Below are 26,275 nucleotides of genomic sequence, written 5' to 3'. Positions count from 1 at the left end.
TTAATTTTTATTGTATTAAAAAAAAAATTAAGCAAAGTTTTTATTTTATTTTGCTCAATACCGTGAAATATTGAATAGCAAAACAAGAGATATTTTCAGTATATTTTTCAAGTTTAATAAAACTTTTAAATGTGATAAAAGAAAGTGCTTTAGTGGTCTCTTGTAAGTATGCTCTCTTTGAGTGCTTGGGATTGATGAGTCTTGGTCCTTTGACAGGAAAATAGGTATTTGTTAATTCTTCATAAAGCACCAGGATTTTAGGAGTAAGACTGGTTGGTCAGGATTCAGAGTTATGTTTCCTCGTTGGCTGATATGTCTTTCATGTGAACTGTATTCTTGTGAGCTAGTATGTTAAAAATCTTGCTTAATGAGTCTTTCTAGTAATAAGTTATACTGATTTCATATAAATTGAGCACGTTTTAGTCCAATGTTGTATTCAAAACTAGTTTTAGATTTAGTTCATCCCTGTGCTTAAAGTATTAAATTTTTCTATATTTTATTTTCAGATATTCCATCTGTTGTGGTACCTCAACAACAATACAATGTTGACTATGGGCAGACTATTACCTTGACTTGCACTGTGACCTCTAATCCAGTTCACACAGTAGTCTACTGGCAAAAAATTCAGAATGGACAACCGACTAATATCAATGTGGTCAGTAGTAACAAATATAGTGGATCAACGGTCAACACACCATCTCTAACCATCAATAATGTTGTCCTTAGCGATGAAGCATCATATGTTTGTTTTGCTACTAATGGAGTAGGGACTGGACAGAGTTCTCAGACAACTGTAGATGTCGCTGGAGGTAAAGAAATATTTTATATGATAAAAATATTTGTAATCTTTCAGCACATTTTTTACATAAATTGATTTTCTTGAAACTGTAATGTGATATAATTTTGAAAGTTTTGTTCTCTCTTAACAAATATGTAATTTCACTTACATATTATATATATAAAAGAATTTATATAAATGCTGGTATTTATTCGTGTAAAGCAAATAAAAGATCTTTTCAGATCAGACAACAAAGTTCTGTACTTTATTTTTGACTTTTTTTTTAATTACATATTTTGGACCTTAAAACGAGGATTTTGAAAAAAAATAATTCTATAAGTAAAATATACAAGTACAGTAATTTTTTTTACATTGAAAAAAGTATACATCTTGTAGAACTCTATCTAATAACTTGGAATATATAAATATATAGGTACATGTATTTCTTTTTTTCGATTTTAGGTATTCCAGTAGTAGCTATACTATCAAACAGTTACAGTGTAGTGGTCAGTGGTACAGTAACTTTGCAGTGTGTGGTCAATGCTAACCCACTCCACACAGTTGTACAATGGCAGAGAGTTGTTGGTGGTCAAACTACCGATGTATCTGTTGGAGGAAATAGCAGATTGAGTGGTTCAACGGTCAACTCGCCATCACTTATCATTTCACAAGCTGACTTTGCCGATGAAGGCAATTACATATGTACTGCAACTAATGCTGTCGGAATGGGTACCAGTCAACGAACATTTTTGGATGTGACTGGAAGTAAGTAAATTATAAAAACCGGGAACAAGAGACCAACTGGCTACACATATTTGATTCAAAAACAACATTCATCAAACAACATATGGTGTATTAATTCATAACATGAAAATCTATTCATGAAATTAACAACCAAAATTGAAAAAAACATTGATTTAACTGGTGTCTATCAAAAGCAAAAAATCACATCTCATAGTAAGTTCAATTAAGGGGAGATAACTGCATACTATAATGTTTTTACATTAACTTCTTAGAAAAGAAAAGAATCAATTCTGAATAAATTTGTGTCAATACACCTATAGTGTTGCAAATAACGATGTACAACCAGGCTTCTCTCATTTGATGATAGTATTGAATGATTATACATATTTTCATAATGAAATTCACATTTATGCGAATAAGATTTGCATGACCAAAATGTATGACTAAAAGCAGTGATAACTCGCCTATAGTTTGAAATGCATATAAGTATGTCAAATGTATTTTGACTGAAATTTTTTTTTTTTTTAAATTGCTAAGTAAGGACAAAGGCACATATATCCAAACTTTTTTTTACAGCTATCCCTATAGTGACTGTAAGCCAGACCCAATACAATGGTGACTACGGACAATCAGTCACTTTAGTATGTACAGTATCTGCTAACCCAGCTGAGACCAGAGTTTACTGGCAAAGATTGCAGAATGGCCAAATGAATAAAGTCACATTAAATTCAGGAAAATATACTGGATCCACTGTTGGTCAACCATCCTTGACCGTCTCTGCCCTTGACCTCAATGATGAAGGATTTTATCAGTGTTTTGCTGAGAATAGTGTTGGAACTGGATCCAGTGATCAAACATTCCTCGATGTTCTTGGAAGTAAGTTCTGATGATAGTTAAAAAATAATTTAGTTCGATACTACATAAATATATGGAAAAGAGCTAATACAAATAAAACAAATTAAAATGCAGTGGTATGATTGCCAATAAGAAAACTATCCATAAAGAAAAAAGTCAAAGATGTGAACAATTATTGATCACCATTCAATCTTCAATGAGGAAAACCCTTCTGTATTAAAGAACATTCTAAAAGATAGAAAAAAAGAAAATTAATCTTTGTTAAGGGGTCTCTCGGGTATAAATCAATTTTTTTTCTAATATAGGATTTCGCTATATATTTTTATAAATGAACTTTATCCTCTACTTAAAAGAAAAATGAAATTCAAAAATGGAGTCGCCATTCATTTAAGCTCAGTCTGCCTCCGGAAGAAGCATACATTTTTGTTGTCCTTTTTTTCTGTTGAACTAATAGGAGAAATAGAGGTAATATCGAAATAAAAAAAATAACCTAATTACAGAAATCGCTTAAATTTTACAATTATTTAGTTAATGTACAGCTTATTTAAAAACAATAATAAAAAATATAGGTCACAGATGAGTTAAAAAAGATATGTAAAATTTAATGCCAAAAAATGACATTTTTGCACCAAAGGGAGATAATTTGGAGCTTTTTTAATGATATAAACATTTTAAAAGTCATCTGGGGCCAAACCGAATCGTTCTTTTTTTTTTGGTTGATTTTTGTACCATATCATAAAGTAATAAGCAATAGTGTAATAAATAAAGGTTTTAATTTTTTGCTGAAATTTTTTGTACCCGCGAGCCTCCTTAATACACTGTAGAATTTAGAATCTATCATGTAATCAAAGTATGTGTTGAAGACCCATCTGTGGCCTTCAGCTGTTTTCTGCTCTTTGGTCGGGTGGTTGTCTTATTGACACATTCCCCATTTCTACTCTCTATACCTACATAAGAATGCTTTAATATTTATGGTATCATATTTTTTCAGATATACCTACAGTCAATGTTTTGTCCAACACATATACAGTCATCCTGGGAAACACCATTACTCTTGGTTGTGAAGTCACTGCTACTCCAAAAGAAACCACCGTTTTCTGGCGTAGAATTGTAAACGGACAATTACAAGATATTGACATGAATTCAAACAGTAATAGATATAGTGGTTCAACAGTGGACAATCCATCCTTGACCATCAGGAATGCAGGCAACTCTGATGAGGGCAATTATGTCTGTTATGCAACAAATCTAGCTGGAACTGGATCAAGCAGTCAAACTTTCCTGGATGTTGTTGGCAGTAAGTTATTTATATATTTCTAAATCTTTTTTATGCGACTATCCACTGTATTATGACAATGGTTTGGACACCACAAATGATGACACTATATACACCTCTCAATCTGATTTTAGGATTGACAATATATGTTCTGACTGTGAACGTCCATCTTTAATCAATTAGATTTACTTAGCACAATTTTAAATCTAATTGTTAACTTGACCTCTAAGATAAAGGTCTAATGTTCTATGAGACTTATTACAATATTGATAAATACTTTTCAAAATGTTAATTTTGGGTATGGAATTCCTAGATATTAGCCTGATTACGCTTGTGCTAGGATAGAGGTTTTCATCAATCCTATTTTTATATTTACTTTTGATAAGATTGACGTTTAAAGTAATTTTCAAATTACTCTATATGTCAGACCTAAAAATTAAATGATATACTGGTATCCTCCATACTGGCTGCAGCAATGGAGCCTTTTTATGCTGATGCTGTGTAAAGCTATCAGCAACTAATAATCCAAACTGGTCTGAAAAAATAGGTTTGTGGAAATTGGTCTTACTGTCACCCCTTAATTAACATATAGAAAACAAATGATTTGAGACGGCCAGCATACTGAGGCAGAATTATATGGACAACACAGATGATGACACTATATACACCTCTCAATCTGATTTTAGGATTGACAATATATATTCTGACTGTGAACGTCCATCTTTAATTCAATAAGATTTTCTCAGAAAACTATCTTATTGTTCACATAACTCGTAACATAAAGTTATGTTTTATGAAACTTGTTGCTTACCATAAAAATATTTTTTTTCAATGTTTCAAGCAGATTTTTAATCTATTATTGTTGCATTAAAGTTCTGATTTATATTTTATTGTAACTTGAAAACATTTGTTAGGAATGACTCCCAGGAAAAGCACTTCTATATTCCAGCATTCAATGAGAAGGTTATTTATGATTTCAAATTAGTTTATCAATTTTTTCTTCTTTAGGTATCCCAGTTGTCAGTATAGTGCAGAGTACATACAATGTTAATATTGGAAATTCTATAACCTTGGCATGTACAGTCTCCGCCACACCACCTGAAACAAACGTCTACTGGACACGGGCTTCAGGAAATCAACAAGAGCAAAATGTACAAATGTCCAATACTAACAAGTATTCAGGATCATCTGTCTCATCGCCATCTCTAGTCATTCTCAACACAGATCTCAGTGATATAGCTAACTACCGGTGTCATGCTTCAAACAGCGTAGGCACAGGAAGGAGTGACACTACAACGTTAACAGTCATTGGAAGTAAGATTACTGTTTCTTCTATTGGTTTACTGTTTTAATGTTAACTTTTACATGACAATGTATTAAAGCTATCAGTTTGTAAGTTTATATTCAGATATGGTATGTGTTCTTTAATCTACACTTTGGGAAAAGTTTTTTTTTCAAGCACTAAGATAATATTTTTTTTATAAATTGAGATTCAAAAATATTTTTTCATAACATATGGGAGATAACTCAAATATTTTCACAAATTAAATTTTTATTTTAGATTTAATTGTTACTTTTAAAAAATCCACTTACTAAGATGTATGTACTCAAAAGGCTAAAGTGTTAACATTAATTTTTATATGATACAGTTTCAACAATATCATTTTATAAGTTTATTATACCATATGGTATCTATTATATTGTTCTACTTTTTTTGGAAAATATATTCCCAGAAGCACTTAGAAAATATTTTTTCCTGACATGGGAGATAACTCTAAAATATTTTCACACATCAAATTTTCATTGTAGATATACCAATTGTTACTGTTGAAAAATCCTCTTATTCTGTCAACTATGGAGAAAGTGTAACTTTAGTCTGCTCCGTGAGAGCTGCACCACAACATACTACTGTCTTCTGGAAGAAAGTTCAAGGTGGTCAAGAGGTGGACATTAATATGAACACTGCTAAATACAGTGGATCTACAGTGAACCAACCATCAATCACCATCGCAAACACTGATATGAATGATGAAACATTTTACATCTGTTTTGCTTCAAATAGTGTAGGAACCGGTCAGAGTTCACAAACATATGTTGATGTACTTGGAAGTATGTATATTTCAAAATTTGAACAACGTTGTATTCTTTGATCTTGTTTGCCAAAGCCTGGTATTCACTAAGGATGTTTTCGTCCCTTGTCTTTTTTATTTTTTGGTAGATTTTGGAACCCTCTGGTTTTATCCATGTATTGTCATTTAAAATATTTGTTTGGTAATGCTCAATTTATTTTTAATAATTTTTACATAGTTTAAAAAGCCATATTTAAAAATCTTATAAAACCCTTTTTTCATAGTGTTTTAAAATAAAAGAATCTACCAATGTTAAAGTTTGAACAATCTAGAGAATCAATTCTTGCTTAATTTTTAATGGCTAATACCTCAAACAAGTGCATGGAACCCTAATTTTTCTGCTTTTAAGTTCCTTCATTAATATGCTGTAATTTAGTAGTCTTTCAGAAGCTTATTATTTTGAAACAGTAGCAAACATCTTTAAATCTAGATTAATTTGAAACTTTGTTTTTTGTATTCAAAGATTAATAATGATTAATACTGACAACCAATTGGGTTCACATTTACTGGTAGGCTATCATTGACAATTGTTCAATATTTTACCAACCTAATTTTATAAGGGAGATTACTTGAGAAAACTATTGCAAACACATGTTCAATAATCTTTCAACAAACTGTGTTGAGGAGATAACTCAAATTTTTAGTTTGATAATAATGGACAAATAATTAATTTAATACAGATTTTTAAAGTTCAACACATTTTTAGAAGTTTTAATAATAGTTTAAATAAATGGATAGAGTGTTTATATGATTAATTTTGTTTGTAGATTTTCCTGTTGTCCGTGTTTTATCAAACAGTTATAGTGTACTATTAGGCAATACAGCTACCTTGGAATGTGTTATAACTGCTAGTCCAGCAGCATCAATAGTTCAGTGGTACAGAGTTATAAATGGACAACAACAGACTATTGATTCTTCATCTTCTAATTATAATACTCCTACAGTGAACAACCCTAGCTTAAGAGTTCTTAGTGCTGCAAATAGTGACGAAGGATATTACATTTGCTCTGCCTCAAATCCTGTAGGAACAGCATCATCTGCTCAGACTTTCTTAGATGTAACTGGAAGTAGGTTACCTGCACAAGCCTCATACTTGCATGTTCTGTACATTTATTTATGTTTGTTCATACTGACAATAAACAATTTAAACACATTTATATTTGCATTGTTCTTTCTTTTCACTTGGCCATGGTGCAACACTTGCATGAAATCATTTTAAATATCTAATTGGCAGTTATTATATACTTTAATGTTTAATATGCTTTTGTTCAATTAATTTTAGCACAACTGAAAAAGAATTATTACAGAATGATATCCTATAAATTTTTAAAAAGGCATAGTTTTACATTGTGTTACTGGCTTTCAAGCACAAAATGTACTCCATTAAAACATAACTTAAGATATTTTATTTTAAAGGATTCTCCTATTAACATTCATGGTGATTTGGCATTTCTTATCCATATTCAATAAAGTCTGAAAATAACAGTACTGAAAATGCTGAGTATTACGTGCATAAATGTATTTAAAAATCCATTTTATATCAAAAGAGAAAAAGTAATAAAATAATTCGAAGATTTTTTTGATAAATCAGTGAAAAATTCTTAAAGTCCTAAATGGTTGGTTATGGTTCTTTGTCTTCTTGCAATCAATTTTGAAAAGGTCATTTGTAACTTATGATTTGACTACTTATATGATTTGACTATATATTTATGTATCAACCCTCATATGGTGGATGGTTATATATTTTGTTTTATTGTTGAAATGTAAACATATACTTTTTAAAAAAATTTTGGTTTTATTTTACAGATTTTTTTTACAGAATTGCAACAGGTTAACTACTTAATGGAATAGTCAAATGAAAACTTTGATTAAAAACTTGCAGATGTCTAATTTTTTAGCATTGCTGGGTTGTTGTCTCAACATCTTTTATTCATTTGACTAAATATCTTTTGATTCATATGATTCGCATAAAATCAGAAATAAACAAGAATCATCATTTTATTAATTTCAGCTATAAGTGATTTTTTTTTGCTGATGTCAATCTCTGATTTAATTGTTATAAGTCCTTACCAGTTGTCTCCTATGCACACGGTTAATTCTGTCCTGCCTTTTAAATCAGAGAGTGATGTTTGCAAATATTTGAAATACAAAATATTATCTAATTTTTACTATATTTTAACAACTTTCTTTAAATCATAATGCAAATAATTCACTTATAAAAGGAGGTTTATGTAGATCCTTTACATTCAGAAATTTGTCTAAATTATTTGAGTTTTTTTTCCATAATTATTTTTAAAAGTTTGCTCCATGATATGATAATAAGTATGTTTTTCAGATAAAGTCAAAAGTTTCAAATGAAATTGTGGTTTGTATCAATTTCTGATGTCAAAGTTTATTTGTATTTCAGATATCCCTACTGTGACTGTATCCCTGCCAAACTACAACACTAATATTGGTGCTACTGTGACCTTGGGTTGTTCAGTGATAGCCACACCCGCTGCTAACTCAGTTTACTGGAAGAGAATTGGCGCTAATGGTCAGACCATTGACATTGATACAAACAGCAATAGATACGATGGTGCTTCCATCACAAACCCATCGTTGGTCATTTACAATCCAGATCTGTCAGATGAAGGCAACTATGTTTGCTATGCCTCCAATGCCATCGGAACAGGAAACAGTCAACAGACATTCTTAGATGTAACAGGAAGTATGTGCCTTATTGAAATTAGTTTTGTCAACTGTTATTGTTACCATTTTAACTTTGGCAAAAAACTGGTGAAATTGTTATGGCAGTTTTTTTGGCAGAATCTTCAGAATTTTGTGGCACACAAATATTCAATACAAACACTTACCAGTAGATTTATTTTGGACCCTCAATCTCTCCATCACTACAATTTTGAATAACAATTTACTCTGAACTCCTTTCACATTGACTCTGTTGGGAAATTATGTTAGTAAAATCTTAAATTTTACCTTAATTTTCTCTTTTAATAATTTTCTTTGTTAGCCTTTTATGTTAAAATTGAGAATGGAAATGGGGAATGTGCCAAAGAGACAACAGCAGAAGGTCACCAACAGTTCTTCAATGCAACGAGAAATTCCCGCACCTGGAGGTGTCCTTCAGCTGGCCCCTAAACAAATATATATTAGTTCAGTGATAATGAACGCCATACTAAACTCCAAATTGTACACAAGAAACTAAAAGTTAAAATAATACAAGACTAACAAAGGCCAGAGGCTCCTGACTTGGGACAGGCGCAAAAATGCAGCGGGGTTAAACATGTTTGTGAGATCTTTTCAAGCATGTTTTTTGCATTTATTTTGAAGATCTGTGATAACATTATATGAATACAATTAAGAAGGTCTTTTTTAACATCATAAATATTCTTTATAAAAATGTAAAACATTTTAATATTGTCTTTTTCAGATACCCCAAATGTCAAAGTCCTGCAGAGTCTGTACACTGTCAACATTGGCCAATCTGCAACCCTGGAATGTACCGTTACTGCTTCACCCCAGCATACCATTGTTTACTGGCAGAAGGTAGTTGGTGGTGTTGCTACAACAATTTCTACCTCAAGTTCTAACAGATATTCTGGATCCACTGTTAATAATCCATCCCTGACCATCAGTGCTTCACAGTCCGGTGATGAGGCTTATTATATATGTTTTGCTTCAAATGAAGTTGGAACTGGTCAGAGTTCTCAGACATACCTCGATATCATTGGAAGTAAGTATAGTGAAATCATGTCTTTGTGAAGCCCTAGTTCTTGCATATCTCTATAATAAGTCTGAAACCAAACTTTTAAATCCTCGACCTGACTCAAGAATTGAAAATGTTCTTTGAAGACTGTTGCATATTACACTTCTAAACAAACAAGTGTGAAATATGTTGTTTGAAAAGATCATTTCTCTGAATACCAAAGTAATCCTAGAAAATATCAAACTTAAATGCATTAATTTTTCGAATTTAACTGATGTAAATACCGGGTAATATTGTTTCACTTTATCTGTACAAGTATCTAAAAAGACTCAAAGTGCATGAAGTTGCAATTGGTCTAAAAGATCTAAGTGGTACAGTAATGATACTAAGTAAAATATTTCAATTCCAGGTATTCCAATTGTCAACATTGGCTCCACCTCATACAATGTAAACTATGGAAACTCAATCACATTGGTGTGTACCGTAACAGCCAATCCAGTCCATAACTCTGTATCGTGGACCAAGATCCAAAATGGAGTACAGACTGCAATCAGTATCGATGGAAGTAAATACTCTGGTGCTACCGTATCCCAGCCATCATTGGTAATCAGCAATGCCGGCAATTCTGATGAGTCTTTCTACGTATGTTCTGCTACAAACAGTATTGGAAAGGGTCAGAGTTCACAGACCTACTTGGATGTTGTTGGAGGTATGATGTCATTTTGTAATTGAATTTTTTACAAAATAAAAAAATATAGCAGTTGTGATTAAGATGAAAAAAAGGACTTGCTATTCTTTACTCATCTATAATAAAAATTGTCTAATTTAAAGGTTTGATTCAAAGAATATTTGTTGATCTAATGTCAAAATATTTATAGCTTTTTTTGATACTTTATGAAATTATTACTGTTGGTGGTACTAGTTTTCATAGATTACATATAGGTTAACTTTACCATGAATTTAAAAATTTAATAAAATTCAAAATTGTTGGCTTGTATGAGAATATCTGAACTCCACCAAAATATTTCTTTTCACAAATTTGTACCTATGCAGTCTATGATTATTTAGTATTATGAGTACTATTCTTAAATTGTTACTTTTCAATTTTTCCATGTTTGACAGTTATTTATTTATATATATATATAATTACTCTGTAATGACTATTTTCTAGATATTCCTGTTGTCCAAATCTTGTCAAACTACTACAGTGTAGAAATTGGTCAGTCCGTTAATGTGGAATGTGAAGTTCAGGCCGACCCATTACACAATTCTGTACAGTGGAAGAGAGTTTTAAATGGTGTAACCCAAAACCTTGATATATCTAACAGCAACAAGTACATTGGAGGAACCAGAAACACGCCATCTTTAACAATTCAATCTACCGGAGATAGTGATGAAGGTTATTACATCTGTACAGCCACTAATGCTGTTGGAACTGGCTCTAGCTCACAGTCCTATGTTGATGTAACTGGAAGTAAGTTAAACTTCTTTCTGTAGATTTTTTTTTAAATAAGTGATTTTCCTGTGTAAATTTATTTTTTATTTTTTATTTTTTATGAATTAAAACTAAACTTCAGAAAGCAGAAAATGCATGTTTATCATGAATTTGTTACTGTCAAATCAATAAACTTCAAAACCTACAAATAAAATATTAGAATCCAGGAGCATAAAGTACTATCTCTGTGAAATTTTCCTTGATTCAATAGATTAAGTTCCTTGGAACATTAATCCATAGATTTTTTTTAATTTATTTTGCAGCACATGGTTATTAAGATGTAAATACTGGCTAAACATAAAAATTATAAAACATGTTAATCAATATTTGCGATATTTACGATATTTAATTTTCAGGTGTTCTCTCTGTGAATGTTCCACAACCCTCTTACAGTGCCAACTATGGCCAGAGTGTACAGTTAGTTTGTTCTGTATCTGGTAATCCTCCAGCAACCTCAGTCTACTGGCAAAAGGTCAAGAATGGTGTCGTAACAACCATCTCCGCAAACACCAACCCCAATAAATACTCTGGAGTTACACTCAGCACACCATCTCTAACTGTTCTGAACACTGATGCTGATGATCAAGCAGTTTACACTTGCTTCGCTGAGAATGCCATTGGTAGATCTCAGAGTCAACAGACACAACTTCAGATTGTTGGAAGTAAGTCTTGGTATTTACACTGTGATAGTTTGACTGTAAATATGGTTTACAACTTGCAATAAAATCATGGGTCTTTTAAGAATTTGAATCCAGAAAGTTTCAATGAAATTTTTTTTTTTTTTTACAAACTTTTGAATTTTTGAGAGATTTAGCGATATGATATACAAATGCTGACTGAAGGTTGATTGTTTTAAAAAGCACAACTCATTTAAACAACCAGGATAACTGAAATAATGGCCAACACTTTCATTATCAGTCATTCTTTAATAAAGTACAATTTCCCATAGTATACAATATTGATTTGATAAAGGTAAACTTGTTGATTGTTGTTTTTAGGTACAAGGAGAGTTGTCTCCCATAGAATACAATTTTTATTTGAAAAAGGAAAAGTTATTGATGATTTACGTTTTTTAGGTGTACCATCTGTAACAATTGGACAAGGATATACCGTCAACCTTGGAAGTTCTGTGACCATACAGTGTACTGTTTTCGCAACACCATCAGCTTCTTCCATCACATGGAAGAAGATTAGTCAAAATGGCGCTGAATCTTTCATAAATGTGGCCAATTCTGCCAAATATAATGGTGGAACCATCGGAACACCATCCCTAACAGTCCAAAATGCTGGTGAAGGTGATGAAGCTTACTATGTTTGCTCTGCTACAAATGCTGCTGGAACAGGAACCAGTTCACAATCATTCTTGGATGTACTCGGAAGTAAGTTGACATTATTAATGCTTGATTGTAAGGGAGCAACCATTTAACTTCAAAAGAGGGGGGGGGTGGGTATGGGTTTTTGTCGGTCAGGTCCTTTTTTTTTACAAAATATTTTGTATATTTTTCAGAATATTTTGTTTTGTCGTCTACCTGGCCAGATCTTTTTTTCATCAAATTTGGGATCACATTATTTTTTTGGAAACAAACCATACCCCACTTGAAGTTAAATGGGTTGGTTGTAAGTTATTAAATGAATAAATGAAGTCATTCTATGTTGTGTTGTGGACACTTCAAATCAAGTTTTGGCATACTAAGATGTACTTAAAGTAAGTTTAGATTTTTCTCTTTCTATTTAGTTTTTGTGAATCACTTTGTTTATTATAATAACAATTACAAATGTGTGCACATTTATTGTAGGGATCTAAAACAACATTTTGAATTTGAAATATGTTTAAATTTCATATTTCTTGGAAAACCTTGTTAAACATTGAATTATTATAAAGCATGACCATTTTGAAAATAAAAAAAAAATAAAAATGAAAAGCAATGGATTAATATGATAGTGTTAAAGGATGGTTTAATTGATAACCAAACACTTGTTTTTGATTTCATTCTAGCCCAATGTATTATTTTATTCAGGTCTCCCTGTTGTCAACATCCCTCAACCACAATACAGTGTCATTGTCGGAAACGACCTCACTATTGGATGTACCATTGATGCCAACCCCGCTCATACAAGTGTCACATGGAGAAAGATTGTCAACGGACAACCCACCCAACTTAATACTAATGGTCGTATCAGTGGCTCTACTGTCAACAACCCATCAATTACCATTACTAGTGCTGTTGCTAGCGATGTTGGATATTATGTATGTTACGCAACCAACAGTGTAGGAACAGGGTCAAGTGCACAGACATACTTGAATGTTGTTGGAAGTAAGTCTTTTTATTTATACTTTGTGTATATATTTCTTTTTTATATTTCATACCTTTTTCCTTGTAACTACAAGAAAATATTAAAAATTCAAACTTTTTGAAACTCATAAGAATCATTGAAATTATAGTTTGACTTGCTTGGATATAGTTCTCTTTTTATACCTCCTATATAAAAGAATTAACTCTTGAGTATTAGTCCTGAAAAGTAATGAAATAATTGCCACTGGACGTTAAGCATAAACAACAACCAATCTCGGTAAACTTTATTTACCATGTTATTAAACATTGCATGCCCAGTGCAGCATATTTATACTTGCATAATTACAAGCTTTTTTCTGAGAATTTAACATTTTTGAACCATCTTTTATAATTGATCATGAAATACAATATTTATCTATTATTTTTCAGGTATCCCAGTTGTAACAGTTTTGTCTACAAGTTATTCTGTCAACATTGGAAACCCCATCACTCTACAGTGTACCGTCTCTGCCAACCCTGCTGCCACCGTTGTTATGTGGCAAAGAATTATCAACAATAATGCTGTCAATGTAGACATGAACAGCGGTCGTTTTAGTGGAAGTAGGGTTGATTCTCCATCCCTAGTGGTCAGTAATGCTGCCGCTGCTGATGAAGGATACTACATTTGTATGGCAAGCAATAGTGTTGGAACTGGACAGAGTCAACAGACTTTCTTGGATGTTGTTGGAAGTATGTTAAAATACATTTTATTTATCTTTTTGAAAAACTGAATGATTTATAGTATATATTAGTATATTAAATATCTTTTGCATTGGGGGAAAGGGGGGATAAAGCAAATCTTTAAATGACAATTTAGGACATTCAGGATGTTTGAAAATTTATTATTATTTAATATTTTTATTTCTATTGCTATTTTATTGTATATTTTAAAAGGTATTCCAACAGTTAACGTACCAGTCCCAAATTATACAGTAAACCGTGGAGCATCAGTCACACTGGAATGTCAGTACAGTGCTAACCCAGCCGCTACATCCGTCACATGGGAGAAAATCGTAAACGGACAAACTACAGATGTCATCCTCGCTAATGTCAATAACAAATATGGTGGCTCATCAGTCTCTTCTCCATCTTTGATTGTCAACGCAGCTGAGGAGTCTGACCAGGCTAGTTATATCTGTAAAGTGACCAACGCTATTGGAACAGGAATTAGTACCGCCACAAACCTTGATGTTGTAGGAAGTAAGTAGCATCAATACTGTGGGTACTTCCTATTTAATTCTACTTGAAGTAGTTTTCATTTTATATATATCAGTTTAGAGTTCTACGAATAATCATAATATTTCACTGGTCCATCCATTGATGTTTGCAAACTTTTGGTTTAACTAACTTTTCCAATTATTTTTTGTAAGATATAACTTTATATAGAAACCAAAGATTTTTTTGTTGAAATGTGAACTTTGCCATTTTTCTTAACAGATGAAGAAAGTCCTATGTTCTTGGGATAGAGTTGACATATGCAAAATAGGGCATAAAATGCATTAAAAATGTTGTCTCTAACAAAATTCTTCCACATTGACTGTACAATTTAAGATGTGTAGGAATTAAATGTGAGACTTCATGGTTATGAAAATTAACCAGTACTTGTATTGATATTTATATTTATCTATTCCAGTGCAGGTCATTCTTAGTCTATTATTTATACTACTATTTAATATTTGTTTAAAAAGAAAAAAAACCCAAAAAAAACAGCCTTAAAGTGTACAGTAACGTTCATTGGTTTCTGTTGTACAATTATATTTTCCTTGACACATTAATCGATTATAATCGTTTTGATTTTAACTTTATTGACCATAAGTAGGATATGAACAAAAAATGTGAATTGAAATAATTTCATTTTAATATATCATTGTAGACATCCCTGTTGTTACTGCCTCTCCATTGGCCTACTCTGTCAACATTGGTGATTCTGTGACAGTACAATGTAGTGTTGTAGCAGATCCCCTCCACACCCAGGTCTACTGGAGAAAGATTGTTGGTGGAACCACTTCTAATATTAATGTTCTCAACAGTAATGGCAAATATGACGGATCAACTGTTGGAGGTCCATCTTTAATCATTAACAACGCTGCATTCGGTGATCAAGGAACATACGTATGTTATGCTTCAAACAGTGTAGGAACTGGTCAGAGTACACAGGTCGTTGTAGCTGTAGCAGGAAGTAAGTTGAACTCTAACCTAGTATTTATAGGTTGATTGTAAAAAAACAAGTGTAAAAAAAAAGGTGGGAAAAGTTCAAAGGTTTAAATTTTTATGCTGTTAAGATTGATTTAAGCAAATTTTTGCAGCTTTTTATTTATCTGAAATCTTTTTTGCATGCTAAAAGTTATACAGTTTCAATTTTTATGCAAATAATTTGACATGAGTATTATTGAAGGTATGTTGTATTCATGTTCAGTTTGAGAAAATTTCAATTTGAATAAAAAATTTATTTTAGGTGTCCCTAGTGTAACCCTCTCACAGACCTCATTCTCCGCAAGCTACGGTGATGATGCAACACTTGGATGTATTATTTCTTCCAACCCTACCTACACTTCCGTTTATTGGCAGAAAATTGTGACTGGAGAGACACCTACCACCATTGATGTGTCTAATACAGCTAAATATTCAGGATCTACCGTTGCCAATCCAGATCTTACCATTAGGAATATCGGAAGTGGAGACATCGCTAATTATGTTTGTTTCGCAGCCAACTCTGTTGGAACTGGAAGGAGTAACCAAGGACCTCTCAATGTTCTTGGCAGTAAGTTTATAATGTGTTCATGTGTCTTTATGAATTAGATTCCTAAAATAAGGGTTTTTACACCAATTGTTGTAGAAAGCTGTGAATATTTGAGAGAAAAAATTCAAAGCAAGACTATAAAACTGAATATGATAAAACAAACTAAATATGATAAAACAGCACTTTTATTGCAATTCTTTTTCTAGGCATTTGCTAAAATTTCCATTATTAATTCAATATAAATTATCTATGAATTTACTTTTGAAGTAATTGCTTTATGCAGTTAGAATTATTGTTTAAAGGAAACTAAACAACCAGTTTTAATTATATGCAAACTCTTTTTATTAATAGGTCCACCTACCGTTAGAATCAGTCAGACAACATACACCGTCAACATTGGAAACACTGTTACCATTGATTGCTCTGTAATCTCTAACCCAACTCATACCACTGTCTACTGGACCCGTCAGACTTCTGGTAACTCGGAAGAAACCATTACAATTGGTGGCAGCCTTTCAACAAAATACGGAGGAGGCAGTGTAGTTTCACCATCTCTGATCATCTACAATTCTGACAACAGCGACCAAGGCACTTACATTTGTCATGCTACAAATCTTGTTGGAACAGGTCAAAGTTCACAAGCTTTCCTCAATATTGTAGGAAGTAAGTATTTCCCTTTTTTCTCTTTAAATTATTGATTAAAAATTATAAAAAGGCAATTGCAACATGTTTTAGTTTTAATATAAATTGAAGTAAATTGAATTCAAAAACAGATCATTCTTATATGTTATAACAACATGGAAATGTCATACTTTACTGAAAATGTCCAGCAAATAACAGCACAATTATTATTATTATGAAAAATTCGTCTACAACTGAGAGAAAATTTCAAAACTCTATTAAATTACCTGCAACATGTCTTTTACAGAATTTCCTACATCAGAATTAAAACAAAAAAATGTGGCTGTTTAGCATTGCATCAATTTATCAATGTTAGAATGATTGCATGAAACATTTTATTTCAGATGTACCTACCGTCACAGCAACTACTGTACAATCTGCACGTGTTGGCAGCTCTGTCATCATTACATGTACCATTGTTTCAAACCCAGCTGCTATTGATGTCACATGGGCTAAATATATCAACAACCAACCTACACCAATAGATATTGTCAATAACAACCGACTCAGCGGTGGTACCACTACCAATCCCTCATTGACCATTAATCCCGTAGAACAGGACGATGAAGGAAATTACATCTGTCAGGCACGTAATGATGTAGGAACAGGATCTAGTAACCAGGTCTATCTTGACATTATCGGAGGTAAATTAATTTAAGAAGATACTACCTGATTTAATGATATACTTATATGTAGTAAATGCAGTAGACTCAATTTATATAAAGAGTTCAAATTTTTCAAAAATGTATAGCAAGATTGATTTATATAGTAAAGACTTGTTTTAGAGTAAACTCAGCACTGCCTCTACGAATGCATACCTAATAGTAATGGCTCAATTATTGGCTGCCAATCTGTTTATTTTCTATGAGAAATTAAGAATGATTCTCTTTTGAATAGTTGTATATTTTTTGATTTTGTGAGCTTGCTATGATGTGTGGGTTTGCTCATTGTTGAAGTCTGTACAGTGATCTATAGTTGCTAACTTCTTCATCATTTGAACTGGGATTGAGTAAGTTGTCTCATGGGCAATCATACCATAATTTTATGTAAAGGAATTGCTGGAACATTTGAAAATCATTTCTAAGTTGGTGAAGTAAATGAAATGAGGACTGGACCCTCTTTAATCTTCTCTTAAGTTCAAGATTTTAGATCTTTTTTTAACCTCAAATAGGCTTTAAATACAGATTACCTGTTTCTGCTTTTGTAATCCATGCCTTATACCTCATTTATATTACATTGTGAAAAAAAATCATTTCATATTATTAACCATTATAATTTTAAATGCTGTTAAAACAAACTCGAGTCACAATTTCTCTTACAGACCCACCATCAGGAATTACCATCAACCCAACAAAGATTGTGATTGAGGAGGGACAAACTATCACTGCCACATGCTTGGCCCAGGGTAGTCCGTCCATTATTTACACATGGACCAAAGAAGGATCCATCACAATTATTAAGACAGGGAATATTTTAGAGATAAACAATGCTCCAAGGACAGCCTTAGGAACCTACACATGTAGAGCCTCTAACAACTATGGATCTATGGAAGCTACAACTATTGTTGATGTCCAATGTAAGTACTTTTTGGATGTAATCCAGTTAAGTTGTTTGATTTTGCCCAAAAGTTATGGTCGTTTTTGTAGAAATTTTTCAATGTGAATAATTGTACCTTTACATCTTGGAAACATTCCAGATGAGTTTTTGAATTGTTCTGATTATGTTTTTTTTTTTTTGGGGTTATATATTGAATCTGATATTTTATAAACATGGTAGAATTGTGATGTGCCTACTGTTAAGTCCAACTGAATTTCCTATAAAAGTTATATATGCTTTTAAATATTTCAACTGTACAAGTATCATATATTATTTTACAGATGCACCAGTTGTTGTAATTTCCCAAACTACATCTTCATTTGATGGACAGGGTAGACAATCCATCAATATCCCATGTTCTTATATGTCCAACCCTGCAGCTACCAGTGTGTTCTGGACCAAATACAATCCAGTAGCGGGTACAAACTCTGGAAACACCAAACTCGTTGAAATTGACGGTAACAAGTATCAGGGTGCTAACTTGAACAGCCCAAGTTTGACAATTTACAATTTGGACAGATCTGATGCAGGATCTTACAGATGTTCAGCTTCAAACATCATTGGACTAGGAGAATCTAATTATGTCACTTTGAATATTGACACAAATGGTGAGTTTGTATTTGGTTACTTTTTTTAGAAAACACAACTAAAATACCTGTATATTGTTCAATCTGAAAGATAAACAACACCACATGGCTAAAAAAAGTAAGATCAAATCCTGTAACATATTTTTAAAAATATTTGGAAGGTCATGAAGTCTTGTTAGGAATCATTTATTATTTTTATTCTTTTGTAAACCTATTTGTCATGATGTGTAGATGAAGGGCTTGAAGGACCAAATATTTTACATTTTAAATTTTGACATTTCAATCTCCTTTCAGCCGCACCATCATTCATCAGAATAAGACCATCCCAAGTGACCGTTGAAGAAGGCAATGGATACACCTTGACCTGTGAAGCCGATGGCGACCCATCACCTTTGTATGAATGGTACTACAAAGATATCAAGATACACGAAGGCCCTGTTCTTACCATCAGCAACGCCGCTTATAATAACAACGATGGATTACACACATGTAAAGCTACCAATGTTGTGGGAAGCAGACAGGCCACTGTTGATGTTGATGTTAAATGTAAGTTCTTAATCATGTGTAGGTAATGAATAGGTTATGGTAACAGTATAAGAGCTATAAGCTGCATGAGAGGTTTACTTCAGACACTTTTGTTTTCTTATTTGTAAGAATTTTTTTTCTTCAAAAATCATTATTCTTGCAATAATTTCTGAATTTTCATTACTTATATCTAAACATTTTACAATGTTCTTATGTTTTCCAATAGTTCATTATTATACTACATAGATGCTCTAAATTGTAAGGGTTCATAACAAGGATGTAAAATAAAAAAATAAATGAAAATTAAATATGTTTGTTTTTCAGATGCTCCAATTAGTGCAGTAGATCAAGCCAGTTTCAATCCTGCTTTAAATAATGCTGTAACTTTGAGATGTAATACATTAGCTAATCCATCCTCTACTCATTGGGAATGGAAATACAATGGATTTGACTTGGACTTCAATGAAAAAAATTACTTAGTAGACATGGACAGCACAGCTGACGTTGGCAAATACACCTGCATTGCCTTCAATGAAGTTGGACAGTCTGCCGAGATTGATTTTACAGTTGAACTCGCTGCTGGTCTTACCCCAGGTTTGTTGTTTGGTCCAAATACATAAAAATGTGCACATTTAATCCACACACAAAAACATGTACACATTAAATCTAAATACATAAACATGTACACATTAAATCCACATACAAAACATGTACACAATAAATCTATATACAAAAACATGATCACATTCAATTCACTAATAAAACATCAAAAGATGTACGGTAAGTTTGTTTCCACACAAAAATAAAAAAAAACATGGAGATTTCACAAAATGATAAATAATATTTGTTTACGAAAATTTGGTTAAGTTCTGTAAAGTTACATATGAAATGGGATGGTTTTCTTTTAAAAACAAAAGTATTAATATGAAATAAAAAAAAATCAATTTCTAACATTATTGCCCAATAGCTTCAAAGGAGTGGAATGCATTCATTTGGATAAGTTATGGGAGACAAATGAAAATAGTAAATGACATGCAAATGTATTATAGCTCCAGATATATTTGACTGAATAAAATAAAAAATATTTTTAGTATAAGTGTTTCAAATTTCATTTATAAAGGTATTCTTCAATTGTGACAAGGGAGATAATTATTCAATTGTGACAAGGGAGATAATTGCAATTATTTTGATCTATAATGGGAGATAATTCAAAATATTAAATGAAATATAATTGTTTTATAGCTCCAAAGATAGTTGAGACAACCGTATCTGCTGGTTTGACAGGAGGAGAGATTGCTGCCATCTGTCTGGCTGTTCTGTTTGGTATCCTACTTATTGTTATCATCATCGTCTGTTGTGTTGTACAAGGTAACCGTGACAACTAGACTATTATTTATTTTGCTAAATATTGACAAATGTATTTGAAATATTGTTTAAATTTATTTACTTTTTATTTTTTGAGGAAAATTGTTTTCTTTCTTTTATTCATTTGTGTCTTTTTTGAATTTACATGATACTTAAGAATAGAAGTTCAGCAAGCTATTTCTAATCATATTGATGTGCAAAACTGAAGGTATACAAATCTAGAAACGTACATTTGTCAGTTTATTTTGAACTGACCATTTTTTTAGTTAAAGATATTTTAACAAATTTGAAATATATTTTTCTTATTTAGGATGTTGCGGTCGCAAACGGGAAAAGAAAGAACGTTACATTGAACGTGAAGTTATTAGAACAGAAATGCCTTATAGAACAGAAACTATTCCAGTTGTGAAGTAAGAATGTATTTTGAATTTGATATTTTTGGAGACATATAATGTCAAGGTTTTGTATTATATATTGGGGTTCAGCTATTCAGATGCAATATATTAAAGTATGAATTGGTGAAATTCTGATAGGCATTTATTTTATGAGAAGAGAAAAGTATTTTGATGTGTTGTGTTTAGATATAAATGATTAAGTTCATATATTTAATGTTTCATATTTGTATAATAATCTAATTCAATAAAGATGATATATTTGCCATATGGGTTTCATATATTTATTTTGATAATTTTCATATTTGATTAAATTATATTTGATTGGTGTCTTTGTTATATTTATTTATAAAATATTCGTATATAATTAAAATGTTTTATTTTATTCGCATATCCTTATTTTACAGAGAGCCATCTGTTGTATCAGTTAGAGAAGTTCAACCAAGAATCAGTTATATGTAAGTTATCAGTCCTTTTAACTTTATGCCCCATTTATGGGCATTACGTTTTCTGGTCTGTAGTCTGTCCTGCTTCAGGGTAAAGTTTTTGGTCAAGGTAGTTTTGATTAAATTGAAGTCCAATCAACTTGAAACTTGGTACACATGTACCCTATGATATGACCTTTCTAATTTTAATGCCAAAGTTTTGACCCCAATTTCATGGTCCACTGAACATAGAAAATGGTGGTGCGATTGGGGCATCCATGTACTATGGACATGTTCTTGTTTTAAATAATTTATCCATGCCATGAAGGCATTTAATTTATTGGAGATAGAACTGTTATTTTTTAGATTGTAATTTGGTCAATCAATTGTTAAAATACTTTCTAATAAACAGTGTTATATAAACTTATATTTATATTTTTAGGGAATCTGTAAGAGAAGTACCAAGGATAGGTTATGTGTAAGTAATATTTTAAATAACTATTTTGTTGTTGTATCATTAAGTCTTAATTAGATTGATTAAACTGAAATTTTACCGTATCTCTACTGAATTTTCTTGAAGATCGGAGTAGAAATTGAATACTGTAGAATCATTTATTTATTTACTTGGATTTAGAAAAAACTTGCATTTTCATTGATATTTGATTTTGTGGTTTTGCCAAATTCTGCATATCCACATATACAAATGTGTATTCTGCATATCCACATATACAAATGTGTATTTCATTGACTATTTTAATGTGTGGTTCACCTGTATCCAGGGAAATTGATAAAGTTGTCATTTTTTGCTTAATTCATAGGTTAATCTGAGAGCTAGATAAGTAACACTTGTCTTTTTTTTTTACAGTGATGACAGTTACAGGTACATGAGCACTCAACAACGCCCTTATTACTTGCCAGTCGTAGAAGCTACTTATGATGATGAAGAGTACCGTAAACAAAAGAAGAAGAAGAAGAGTAAGAAAAACAGGATGTATGGACAAGACCTTGCTGCTGATAATGAAATCTATCTGGAAGAAAGAGTTGTCGGATCAGTCCGGGGTTCTCGTAAAGGAGATGAAATCATCACTGGACCTGAAATGTACTTTGAAGCCGAGTAAATAAGTTATATCTAGGACCTTAACAAATTTTTTCATTATGTATAATGTAATTTAGGTTCAAAGTTGTAATGAATTTACCAAGGTATCTTTGGAAGAGTTTTCATTTCGAGCAAAGGACAAGTGTAATATAGTGCTAGAATCTCATTTAAATAGGTACTAATGATGAATCAGATTTACACTGTTGTAATTGAAAGGAATAGTATGCGAAAGTTCAGAGTCAAATTAACATTGTGTAGATCATTTAGTACTTAATCACCATGTAAATTGTAAATTTATTGTTAGTTTTTTTTGGTCAAATGTGAATGTGCATAATATTAACTGGTTGTGCTCCTGATCCGTTTATAATAGGAGAGATATACATTTGTTAATTTATGACACTTGTTATTTTGAAATCCATTTTGTATAGATATATTTTGTTATAAACTTTTTCAATATTATTTTTTTCATCAAAAGTTTACATGAAAATCAAAATTGTTATTATATGCAATTGTAGATTGTTATATTTTTCTATTCGCACACAAATTTATATAAAATCATAATTTTACAACAGAAAATAAAACGTATATCACCTAACAAATTGTTTTTGCTTATTTTCTACCATCTATTCAAGCTATTTTTTTACCAACATTATACCCAGCAGGCCACTTTTCCCTGTACAATTATATTTTCCCATCCCCATTACTAGTAAAGAACAAAAAATCCAGCTTTAGCGTTCAGTACAAAAATAGGATGTGGTATGACAACCATTGAGATAACTATCAACTAAAGTTTTTAAAAAAAATGGATGTTAACATTTGTTTGCAACCCTAGGGCCTTCAACAAAGAGAAAAAAAAAACTTGTTGAGTCGGCTTTAAAAGGTCCTGACAAAAACAATTCAAATGAGAAAACTAATGGCTGTATTAAGAATTTCTTGAGGACAGTGTTTAGTTTTCTACATAGTATTATGTGGACTTATTGTTGTTTTGTGATGGCTTTGTCAGTTTCTTTTCAACTTGCGAGTTTTGGATGTCCCCTTGGTATTTTCCACCTATTTCATTTTACATCTGATGGTTAAATTATGGTTACATTATTGTCACATTTGATGGTTTCACAGGCTCAAATGAATATTTCATACCAATTGTAATTCCTTACATTGTTAATACCTGCTCTTTGATCAGCATGTGCAAAATTAATTAAATTTAGTATGAAAGTCACATGTTTGGTCCACAAAATACTCATCAGTTGCATTTGGTTCAAAATAGTTTGATGGTGGCTGAGTGATCAAAAAGGTAAAACTTTCAGATGGACTAGACTAGATTCTTAATTGACTGATGATATGTTGTTTTCTCTGAGCGATCCAGCTTCTGTCAATAGATAATGACTGCCAAGAAAAAATAAATGATGCTGAAAATGGATCCAAACACCATCAACCATCAACCAATCAAAGCAGTTATAATACAAACTCAACTGAAATGTTGAAAATCATTCAAAACAAACATTTCCAGAAAGTTGTGCCTAATTTGGATAATGCCATCTTTTCTTGGTGACTAGAAAACTGCTTAATTTGTTTATTCAATCATAGGAGCAAAATGATCCATTGATAACATCTCTTCGTGTACACAAGAGTGTTCACTACTTGGCTGGTGATCTTATAAAAAAGAAGATGTGGTAAGATTGCCAATGAGACAACTATCCACAAAAGACCAAAATGACAGACATTAGCAACTATAGGTCACCGTACAGCCTTCAACAATGAGCAAAGCCCATACCGCATAGTCCGCTATAAAAGGCCCTGATAAGACAATGTAAAACTAACGGCCTTATTTATGTAAAAAAAGGAACGAAAAACAAATATGTAACACATAAACAAAGGACAACCACTGAATTACAGGCTCCTGACTTGGGACAGGCACATACATAAATAATGTGGCGGGGTTTAACATGTTAGCGGGATCCCAACCCTCCCCCTAACCTGGGACAGTGGTATAACAGTACAACATAAGAACAAACTCTAAAAATCAGTTGAAAAAGGCTTAACTCATCAGATGGATAAAAATACAAGTGAATGTGGCCTGGTACTTATACATCCCGACATCTGTTTTCTGTGTAATTTTCATTAATTTCCCCAAAAAGCTAATACAACACTTATTTGTAATTTCATACGACAAAACAAATGCGATGTTGGCCGTCAATGGCTTGGTTGCACAGAATGTTTTTAAAACAATGGAAGACGATTCATAATGTGAAATTAATTTGACCTCAAAGAGGGTTTTCTAAGACGAGATTTCTTTGATTGAAGTCGTGCCTTTGGATCCTGATATTGTCTCAACCATTATGAGTTATTTTGTCCCAACCAGATCACCATGTATATGTATCATACTTTCGCAGCTACAATCGTATCGTTTCCTTATTCTAAGTTGATATTACTAAAAAAGACTTTATCATAAAAGTTTTCATTTGAAAAAAAACTAAATTGATGGCACCATTCGATGGAACAGGAACTGTTTATCCAGTACTGATTAAATGTGTATGATGAGTAACACAACGAGTGCCACATGTAGAGCAGGAACTATTTATCCAGTATTCAACATTGTTCATGTATAGAAATTCATTTTATTATAGGATTAACGAGATATGTTAATGATGACATTCATGACTGGTGCCACATGTAGAGCAGGATCTGCCTGCCCTTTTCGGTGCACATAGGATCTCAAAGTTATTTTTTATGGAGTTCGTATAGCTCGTACAGTCTTTAGTCTGATATGTTTTGTTTTGTATACTGTTGATCTATATTAATTGGTCGTTTTTCATGGAGAACGATGGCTGTGAACGCACCCTATATCTATTACCGACTACCATAATGGCATACTCAATAGGATATGTGTTCCTGATTGTCATGAGGAACTATAGCTGTAAATATACCTTATAACTATTACCGACTAACATAACGACATATTCCATAGGACATGTGTTTCTGATTGTCACGACAAATGATGACTGTGGACACACCCTATATCCATTACCGACTACCATAACGACATATTCCATAGTAAAAGTGTTCCTGATTGACACGAATAACGATGTCTGTGAACACACCCTATATCCATTACCGACTAACATAACGACATATTCCATAGAATATATGTTCCTGATTGTCACGAAGAACCATGGCTGACCCTAAAGGCGAATCCAGTCATTTTAAACAATGGGGGTTCCCAACCCATAATAAAAGAGAGGGGTTCCAACCATATGTCCCTATTCAAATAAATTGATCGCCTAAAAAAGGGAGGTTCAATCCCCCGGAACCCTCCCCTGGATCCGCCACTGCTGTGAACACACCCTATATCCATTATCGACTACCAGTACAATATGTAATAGGATATGTGTTCCTGATTGTCACGAACAATGTTGGCTGTGAACACACCTTATACCTATTACCGACTAACATAACGACATATTTAATAGGATATGGGTTCCTGATTGTCACAAAGAACGTTGGCCTGTGAACACACTCCAAATCCATAATCGACCACCAGCACGACATATCCCG

The 26,275-nt window shown here is 32.2% G+C and overlaps 1 protein-coding gene across 4 annotated transcripts in view; it reads left to right on the top strand.

Annotated features, from left to right (window-relative positions):
• The window catches only part of LOC143080347 (hemicentin-1-like), a 50,872-nt gene extending 27,550 nt beyond the window's left edge, over positions 1-23,322 (top strand). For all 4 annotated transcript variants that reach the window (XM_076256156.1, XM_076256157.1, XM_076256155.1 and 1 more), the window contains 29 exons: positions 507-809; positions 1,241-1,543; positions 2,099-2,398; positions 3,369-3,674; positions 4,662-4,967; positions 5,463-5,762; positions 6,550-6,849; positions 8,190-8,492; positions 9,213-9,515; positions 9,898-10,197; positions 10,660-10,962; positions 11,340-11,645; positions 12,060-12,362; positions 13,002-13,298; positions 13,707-14,006; positions 14,211-14,516; positions 15,190-15,495; positions 15,772-16,077; positions 16,408-16,719; positions 17,082-17,381; positions 18,059-18,313; positions 18,615-18,941; positions 19,215-19,466; positions 19,770-20,039; positions 20,688-20,813; positions 21,121-21,220; positions 21,610-21,660; positions 22,070-22,105; positions 22,493-23,322. In XM_076256156.1, coding sequence (XP_076112271.1) covers positions 507-809; positions 1,241-1,543; positions 2,099-2,398; positions 3,369-3,674; positions 4,662-4,967; positions 5,463-5,762; positions 6,550-6,849; positions 8,190-8,492; positions 9,213-9,515; positions 9,898-10,197; positions 10,660-10,962; positions 11,340-11,645; positions 12,060-12,362; positions 13,002-13,298; positions 13,707-14,006; positions 14,211-14,516; positions 15,190-15,495; positions 15,772-16,077; positions 16,408-16,719; positions 17,082-17,381; positions 18,059-18,313; positions 18,615-18,941; positions 19,215-19,466; positions 19,770-20,039; positions 20,688-20,813; positions 21,121-21,220; positions 21,610-21,660; positions 22,070-22,105; positions 22,493-22,745 — 7,733 coding nt within the window. In that variant the 3' untranslated portion in view covers positions 22,746-23,322. The remainder of the gene's footprint in view (positions 1-506; positions 810-1,240; positions 1,544-2,098; positions 2,399-3,368; positions 3,675-4,661; positions 4,968-5,462; positions 5,763-6,549; positions 6,850-8,189; positions 8,493-9,212; positions 9,516-9,897; positions 10,198-10,659; positions 10,963-11,339; positions 11,646-12,059; positions 12,363-13,001; positions 13,299-13,706; positions 14,007-14,210; positions 14,517-15,189; positions 15,496-15,771; positions 16,078-16,407; positions 16,720-17,081; positions 17,382-18,058; positions 18,314-18,614; positions 18,942-19,214; positions 19,467-19,769; positions 20,040-20,687; positions 20,814-21,120; positions 21,221-21,609; positions 21,661-22,069; positions 22,106-22,492) is intronic.
• The last annotated feature ends 2,953 nt before the right edge of the window (positions 23,323-26,275 follow it).

Source organism: Mytilus galloprovincialis, chromosome 6 (genome assembly GCF_965363235.1).
Source record: "Mytilus galloprovincialis chromosome 6, xbMytGall1.hap1.1, whole genome shotgun sequence".
NCBI classification, from domain to species: Eukaryota; Metazoa; Mollusca; class Bivalvia; order Mytilida; family Mytilidae; genus Mytilus; species Mytilus galloprovincialis.
This window is presented reverse-complemented; position numbering and strand designations above follow the sequence as displayed.